This window comes from Carcharodon carcharias, chromosome 16 (assembly GCF_017639515.1).
Source record: "Carcharodon carcharias isolate sCarCar2 chromosome 16, sCarCar2.pri, whole genome shotgun sequence".
Classification (NCBI taxonomy): Eukaryota; Metazoa; Chordata; class Chondrichthyes; order Lamniformes; family Lamnidae; genus Carcharodon; species Carcharodon carcharias.
In genome coordinates, this window is record NC_054482.1 from 122,560,821 (window position 1) to 122,569,437 (window position 8,617).

Sequence of the window (8,617 nt, forward strand, 5' to 3'; positions counted from 1 at the left end):
CAAAACTGAAGATTATATCTATCAGGAAAAGTTGAACGAGTGGAGGTTATTTTCTCTGGAAAAGAGAAGGCTGAGGGGTGGCCTGATAGAGGTCTTTAACAATATGGAAGGTTTTGAAAGGCAGACATGGAAGATATTTCCACTTACAGGTGAAACTGAACTCCGGATCTGAAACATAAGACAGTCACACTTCCAATCCAATTGGGAATTTAAAAGAAACTTCTTTACTCAGAGAGTTGTGAGAATGTGGAACTTGCTACCACAGACAGTAGCTGAATAGCATCTAAGGTGAAGCTAGGTAAATACACGAGAAAGAATGGAACAGATGGCTATGTCGATGGAATGAGATGAAGGGCGGTGGTATGAGGCTCACACATAAACACTGGCACAGAGCTGTTGGCCAAATAGCTTGTTTCTGCACTGGAGGTACTTTATAAATATCCCAAAACACAAAATCCCAGAATGAGTTAATAACAAGTAGGATGTCCAAGGTTGAAGTCAGGCTGGAGATTCCAGCCTGAGGTTCAGTTTCCTGGGATTGCTCAGCCACTCCGGTCAGACTCTGTCCAAAGTCTGCAATGGAGCTGCTCTCTACAAGTGAGACTGAGAACAGTGCGGCATCTCTCCTTGCTAGTGAGACTCATAACAGTGCAGGGTCTCCCTAATGTCTGATCCCTACATTGTCAGAGAGGTAGTACTAATGAAATGCTACTGAGGGGCAGTACTGAGGGAACACTATACTGTCGGATGTGCCATTTTTCGATGAGGATACCAAGGTGGATATAAAAGATCCCATGGCTACCTTTGGAAGAAGATTAGGGGAGTACTCCCCAGTGTCCTAGCCCAATATTTATCCCTTGATCAACATCATAGACTAGCTGGTTGTTATCACACTGCTGTTTGTGGGATCTTACTGTGCCAAATTGATTGTGTTTTCTACATTCCAACAGTGACTACATGAGGAGAATGTGAGAGGAGGACCCTGGGACAGGCAGTCAGCACCTAGAGGAGAGTGTGAGAGGAGGACCCTGGGACAGACAGTCAGCAGCACCTAGAGGAGAGTGTGAGAGGAGGACCCTGGGACAGTCAGCAGCACCTAGAGGAGAGTGTGAGAGGAGGACCCTGGGACAGTCAGCAGCACCTAGAGGAGAGTGTGAGAGGAGGACCCTGGGACAGTCAGCAGCACCTAGAGGAGAGTGCGAGAGGAGGACCCTGGGACAGTCAGCAGCACCTAGAGGAGAGAGTGAGAGGAGGACCCTGGGACAGGCAGTCAGCAGCACCTAGAGAAGAGTGTGAGAGGAGGACCCTGGGACAGTCAGCAGCACCTCGAGGAGAGAGTGAGAGGAGGACCCTGGGACAGTCAGCAGCACCTAGAGGAGAGAGTGAGAGGAGGACCCTGGGACAGTCAGCAGCACCTAGAGGAGAGTGTGAGAGGAGGACCCTGGGACAGACAGTCAGCAGCACCTAGAGGAGAGTGTGAGAGGAGGACCCTGGGACAGACAGTCAGCAGCACCTAGAGGAGAGTGTGAGAGGAGGACCACAGGACAGGCAGTCAGCAGCACCTAGAGGAGAGAGTGTGAGAGGAGGACCCTGGGACAGACAGTCAGCAGCACCTAGAGGAGAGTGTGAGAGGAGGACCCTGGGACAGACAGTCAGCAGCACCTAGAGGAGAGTGTGAGAGGAGGACCCTGGGATAGTCAGCAGCACCTAGAGGAGAGAGTGAGAGGAGGACCCTGGGACAGTCAGCAGCATCTAGAGGAGAGTGTGAGAGGAGGACCCTGGGACAGACAGTCAGCAGCACCTAGAGGAGAGTGTGAGAGGAGGACCCTGGGACAGACAGTCAGCAGCTAGAGGAGAGAGTGAGAGGAGGACCCTGGTACAGTCAGCAGCACCTAGAGGAGAGTGTGAGAGGAGGACCCTGGGACAGGCAGTCAGCAGCACCTAGAGGAGAGAGTGAGAGGAGGACACTGGGACAGTCAGCAGCACCTAGAGGAGAGAGTGAGAGGAGGACCCTGGGACAGTCAGCAGCACCAAGAGGAGAGAGTGAGAGGAGGACCCTGGGACAGTCAGCAGCACCTAGAGGAGAGTGTGAGAGGAGGACCCTGGGACAGACAGTCAGCAGCACCTAGAGGAGAGTGTGAGAGGAGGACCCTGGGACAGACAGCAGCTAGAGGAGAGAGTGAGAGGAGGACCCTGGGACAGTCAGCAGCACCTAGAGGAGAGTGTGAGAGGAGGACCCTGGGACAGTCAGCAGCACCTAGAGGAGAGTGTGAGAGGAGGACCCTGGGACAGTCAGCAGCACCTAGAGGAGAGAGTGAGAGGAGGACCCTGGGACAGTCAGCAGCACCTAGAGGAGAGTGTGAGAGGAGGACCCTGGGACAGTCAGCAGCACCTAGAGGAGAGTGTGAGAGGAGGACCCTGGGACAGTCAGCAGCACCTAGAGGAGAGTGTGAGAGGAGGACCCTGGGACAGTCAGCAGCACCTAGAGGAGAGTGTGAGAGGAGGACCCTGGGACAGTCAGCAGCATCTAGAGGAGAGAGTGAGAGGAGGACCCTGGGGTAGTCAGCAGCACCTAGAGGAGAGTGTGAGAGGAGGACCCTGGGACAGTCAGCAGCACCTAGAGGAGAGTGTGAGAGGAGGACCCTGGGACAGTCAGCAGCACCTAGAGGAGAGTGTGAGAGGAGGACCCTGGGACAGTCAGCAGCACCTAGAGGAGAGTGTGAGAGGAGGACCCTGGGACAGTCAGCAGCACCTAGAGGAGAGTGTGAGAGGAGGACCCTGGGACAGTCAGTCAGCAGCACCTAGAGGAGAGTGTGAGAGGAGGACCCTGGGACAGACAGTCAGCAGCACCTAGAGGAGAGTGAGAGAGGAGGACCCTGGGACAGTCAGCAGCACCTAGAGGAGAGTGAGAGAGGAGGACCCTGGGACAGACAGCAGCACCTAGAGGAGAGTGTGAGAGGAGGACCCTGGGACAGACAGTCAGCAGCACCTAGAGGAGAGTGTGAGAGGAGGACCCTGGGACAGACAGTCAGCAGCACCTAGAGGAGAGTGTGAGAGGAGGATCCTGGGACAGGCAGTCAGCAGCAGCTAGAGGATCTAGTCTATCTAAAGGATCCAGCATCTAGTTTCTACTCAAGTAGGAGTAAGGGTAAAATAAAAGCAAGGGTTCATATTCTATTTAGTTAAGATAAGTCCCATTATTTGCGCATCCTGCACTATGTGGGAAATCCTAGACACTCCTGGTGGTCTGGGTGACCATGTGTGCAGGAGGTGCCTCTGACTGCAGCAACTCGAGCTCTGGGTTTTGGAGCTTGAGGGACAGATGGGGGCGCTGTAAGCTCTGCTTGCAGGGCCTCATTTCTCTCTCTTCCTATGTCATTGGTCCCAACGTGGCCCTCAACCTCTGACTGTTCACCCTCCCCCTTCAGAATGTCCTGCAGCTGTTCCATGACACCCTTGACTCTGGCACCCAGGAGGCAACATACCATCCAGGAGTCTCATGCATTCACGAGGCTGAGAGGTTTGTGGACAGCACGTTTCAGGATGTGGTCACCCCGCAGCTTAAAGAAGTGAAAGCAGAGAGGGAATGGGTGACCACCAGACAGAAGAAGGGGGCCAGGCAGGTAATGAGGGAATCCCCTGAGTGCATCTCGCTCGCAAAACGTTTATCGGCCTTGGAAAATGGTGAGTGTAACGGTTCCTCTCTGGAGACCAATCAGAGCCAAGGACATGGCACTGTGGGTGGTCCAGCTGCTCAGTGGGGGGGGGGGGAGGAAGAAGTGTGGAAGGGCAATAGTGTTAGGGGAATTAGTGAGGGGAATAGACAGGTGCTTCTGCGGCCGTAGACAAGACTCCTGGATGTTATATTGTCTCCTGGGTGCCAGAGTCAAGGGTGTCATGGAACAGCTGCAGGACATTCTGAAGGGGGAGGGTGAACAGTCAGAGGTTGAGGGCCACGTTGGGACCAATGACATAGGAAGAAAGAGAAATGAGGCCCTGCAAGCAGAGTTTACAGAGTTAGACAGGAAATTGAAAGGCAGGACTTCAAAGGTAGTAATCTCTGAATTACTCACGGTGTCACGCAGTAGTGACTATAGGAACAGAAGACTAGAGCAGATGAATGCATGGCTGGAGAGATGGTGCAGGAGGGAGGGCTTTAGGTTCCTGGGGCATTGGGACCGTTTCTGGGGGAGGTGGGACCTGTACAAGTTGGACGGGTTACATCTGAACAGCAGCAAAACCATCATCCTCCCGGGGAGGTTTGCTAATGCTGCTGGGGTGGATTTAAACTAATTTGGCAGGGGGATGGGATCCTGAAAAGTAGTTCAGAGGGGAGATGCTGAGATGGAATTAGAAGTTAAAATGCTCGTGAGTAAGTCTGGAAGGCAAAGGAAACATAGGCTGGATAAGAAAGGAGTGAGTTTAGCAAGGCTAATTGGAATATATTTTAATACAAGGAGCTTGAGGAATAAGACAGATGAACAGAGGGCATAAACAGGCACGTGGAAGTATATCATAGATGTAGCTGAGACTTGGCTAAAAGGGCAGGATTGGCAGCTTAACATTCCTGGCTGTAGGGTATTCAGATGAGATAGAAACAGGGAGAAAGAAGAGGAAGGGGGTGGGGATCGCAATATTAATCAAGGAATCAATTATAGCAGTGAGGAGGGATGATATCCTTAAAGGATCATCAAATGAGGCCATATGGGTAGAAGTAAAAAACACAAAAAGGGGCAAACACGCTGTTGGGTGTGTACAATAGGCCCCCAAACAGTCAGGGAGAGATAGAGGATCAAATATGTAATCAAATTTCAGAGAGTGTAAGAATAATAAGGCAGTAATAGTCAGGGATTTTAACTACCCAAATATTAACTGGGATAGTTTTAGTGTGCAAGGCAGGGAGAGGGCAAAATTCTTAAGTTGCATCCAGGAGAACTTTTTTTAGCCAGTACGTAGAAAGCCCAACAAGGGAGGGGGCAGTTCTAGATCTAATATTTAGAAATGAACCCGGGCAGGTGGAAGGCATATCAGTAGGGGTGCATTTTGGAGATAGTGACCATAACTCAGTTAGATTTAGGATAGTTATGGAAAAGGATAAGTTTGGGCCGGGAATAAAAGTTCAAAACTTGGGAAAGGCTAATTTTACTAAGATGAGATACAATTTGGCCTATGTGGACTTGGAGCAGCTACTTGCAGATAAAACTGTGTCAGAGCAGTGGGAGGCATTCAAAGAGGAAATAGCAAGAGTACAGGACAAATAGGTTCCCATAAAAACAAAGGGGTGGACCAAGTCCAGAGAACCCTGAATATCAAGGGACATAACCAATTGGATTAAGAAAAAAAGAGCTTATGGAAGATACTGAAGGCTCAATACAGCGGAGACCCTAGAGGAGTATAACAGGTGCAGGGGGGGTATTTAAAAAGCAAATTAAGAAAGCTAAGAGTGCATGAGAAAGAATTGGTGGCTTGAATAAAGGAAAACCCAGAGGGTTTTTTAAATATATAAAGATCAAGAGAATAACTAGAGAAAGAGTAAGGCCAATTAGGAACCATAGAGGTAATCTGTGTGTGGACCCAGAAGGCATAGGTCCAGTCCTCAATGAATACTTAGCATCAGTCTTCACATGGAAAAGGATGATGCAGGTACAGAGATCAGAGTGGAGGACTCTAAAATATTAGAGGAAATTAACAAAAAGAGAGAAGGTACCAGTGGGTTTAGCTGCCTTAAAAGTGGATAAATCCGCAGGCCCGGATGAGATGTATCCCAGGCTGTTGAGGGAAGCAAGGGAAGAGATATCGGGGGCCCTGGCAGTAATTTTCAAATCCTCTCTGGCTACAGGTGAGGTTACAGAGGACTGGAGGACAGCTACTGTTGTCCCATTATTAAAAAAGGGAGGAAGGGACAGATCAGGAAATTACAGGCCAGTCAGTCCAACCTCGTTGGTGGGGAAGTTGCTAGAAAGAATTCTGAGGGACAGAATATATCTGCACTTGGAGAGACACAGATTAATCGGGGATAGTCAGCATGGATTTTTTTAAGGGAAGGTCATGTTTTACAAATTTGATTGAATTTTTTGAGGATGTAACCAGGAGTGTTGATGAGTGTAATGCATTTGATGTGGTCTACATGGACTTTAGCAAGGCTTTTGATAAAGTCCCTCATGGCAGACTGGTCAAGAAATTAAGAGCCCAAAATTGGCTGAGAGGCAGGAAGCAGAGGGTGATGGTAGACAGATGTTTCTGTGACTGGAAGTCTGTTTCCAGTGGGGTTCCACAGGGCTCGGTGCTGGGGCCCAAAATGATTTGGACTTAAGTGTAGGGGGTATGATCAAGAAGTTCGTGGATGACATGAAAGTTGGTTGGTTGGTAAATAATGAGGAGGATAGCCGTAAACTGCAGGAGGATATCAATGGATTGGTCAGGTGGGCAGAGCAGTGGCAAATGGAATTCAACCCGGAAAAGTGTGAGGTAATGCACTTGGGGAGGACTAACAAGGCAAGGGATTACACTATGAATGGTAGGACCCTGGAAAGTATTGAAGATCAGAGGGATCTTGGTGTGCATATCCACAGATCCCTGAGGGGGACAGGTAGATATGGTGTTTAAGAAGGCATATGGGATACTTTCCTTTATTAACCGAGGCACAGAATACAAGGTTATGCTGGAACTGTATCAAGTGCTAGTTAGGCCAGAACTGGTGTACTGCGTGATTAGTGTAATCAGATGTTTGTTCACTGGCGAGGACACGATGAGTCGAATGGCCTTGTCTGTGCTGTAAACGTCTTGGAGTCTATTTCAAAAGTACTTAGTTGGCTGCAAAGCACTTTAGGAGGTTCTGAGGTTGTGAAAGATGTGTAGAAAATACAAAACTACCTTTCTTTCTCTCTCAGAAGACTCTGTACATTTGCTGTTGGAGTCTAAAGCCTGACCTCGCCTGTATTTTGCTCCAACAGGTATGGTACATGGACGGTTACACAAGTAGTAAAGTGGTTCGTGAGTACAAATCTGTGGCAGCCTTTGTGAGCGGAGAGGACTACAGGCTGTACCGCCTGCCATACCCCTGGGCAGGAACCAATCACTTGGTCTATAATGGCTCCCTCTACTTTAACAAGTACCAGAGCAATACACTGGTCAAGTACAACTTTGAGACAGGGTCAGTGCTGGCCCAACGCAGCCTGGAGTATGCTGGCTTCAATAATATCTACCCCTATACCTGGGGTGGTTTCTCCGACATTGACCTCATGGCTGATGAGGGCGGAATCTGGGCTGTCTATGCCACAAATCAGAATGCAGGAAATATTGTCATCAGCCAGCTGGATGAGCAGACACTGGAGGTTCAGAAAAGCTGGAACACAGGCTATCCCAAGAGGAGCGCTGGTGAGGCATTCATGATTTGTGGCACTCTGTATGTCACTAACTCCCACCTGACCGGGGCCAAGGTCTACTTTGCCTACTCCACCAAGAGCTCGAGCTATGAGTACACGGACATCCCATTCCATAACCAGTACTTTCACATCTCCATGCTGGATTACAATGCCAGAGACCGGATGCTGTATGCCTGGAACAATGGCCATCAAGTGTTATTCAATGTTACCTTGTTCCACGTCATTCAGACCCAGGAGGACCCAGAATCTCCAGGACGTCAATAGTTATGGACAAGCTTTCATCCCATCTATCCAGTGACAAATGTCCCCTTGAAGTGACAAGATTCTCTAACCTTTCTTTCCCGACATGAGTGTCTAGTGAAAGTAATGCAGGTCTTACACAGCTCCAGGATTCTGGACTGAATCCATATGTAAACACTGTGTGATCAATTCCTGTTGAAACATGAGCTGAAGTCTGTCCATTTGCCTGATTTGTCAAAATCAGAGGCTTTGGGCAGCTGAGCTGCATGAGTCTGTAATCCTTTGTTCTTTCATTTTTTAAACAATCAAGTGTTTTGTTTATATAAACTAACTTTTGTATAACTTTATAACCACAGTAACAACAGTCTTGTGGGGACTGGAAATCTGACTTAAATTGCTATTAGTATTAGGCAATCCTTTGCTTGTACAGCGGTTTAGGACTGGACCAAGGCAACCTGTAAATTTCTGGTCTAATTCTATCAATGTCTTGACAATTAAGATAGAATAGGTTTCAATCGTTCACAGTATTTGATGAATGTAATTCCAGCCGCTGCATCATGTAATTGCATTGTTTTATTGCATTGTTCTCTCAGAACTAATTCATTTATTTTATAAAATGTATCAGCAATCAACATTTTTCTTAAATGGCAAGATTAAAAAAAGTTATCAAATATTCAGTCACTGTGTTGGGATTTTGAGTGCAAGATCTTGGCTGTTGCTTGGCTGTTTTGAAGGATCAGAATGATGGACTGATATGCTCTGGATACAGGGACACCAACAGAGAGAGAAAGGGAGAAATGTGACTGTGTACATTGAGACTCAGAAGGAGGGCATTCGACACATCGTGGCTGCACCAGTCAACAAAGATCTGACTACACTAATCCCATTTTCCAGTGTTTGGCCCTTAGCCCTGGAGGCTAGGGCAACACAAGTGAATATCTAAATACTTCTTAGATGTTACAAGAGTTTCTGACTCCACCACCCTTTCAGGC

At 48.4% G+C, this 8,617-nt stretch overlaps 1 protein-coding gene across 1 annotated transcript in view; it reads left to right on the forward strand.

Moving 5' to 3' along the window:
* olfm3a (olfactomedin 3a) overlaps positions 1 to 8,296 on the forward strand; it is a 35,099-nt gene extending 26,803 nt beyond the window's left edge. Inside the window, exon 6 of the mRNA XM_041207559.1 lies at positions 6,954 to 8,296. Coding sequence (XP_041063493.1) covers positions 6,954 to 7,649 — 696 coding nt within the window. The 3' untranslated portion in view covers positions 7,650 to 8,296. The remainder of the gene's footprint in view (positions 1 to 6,953) is intronic.
* Positions 8,297 to 8,617: the final 321 nt, after the last annotated feature.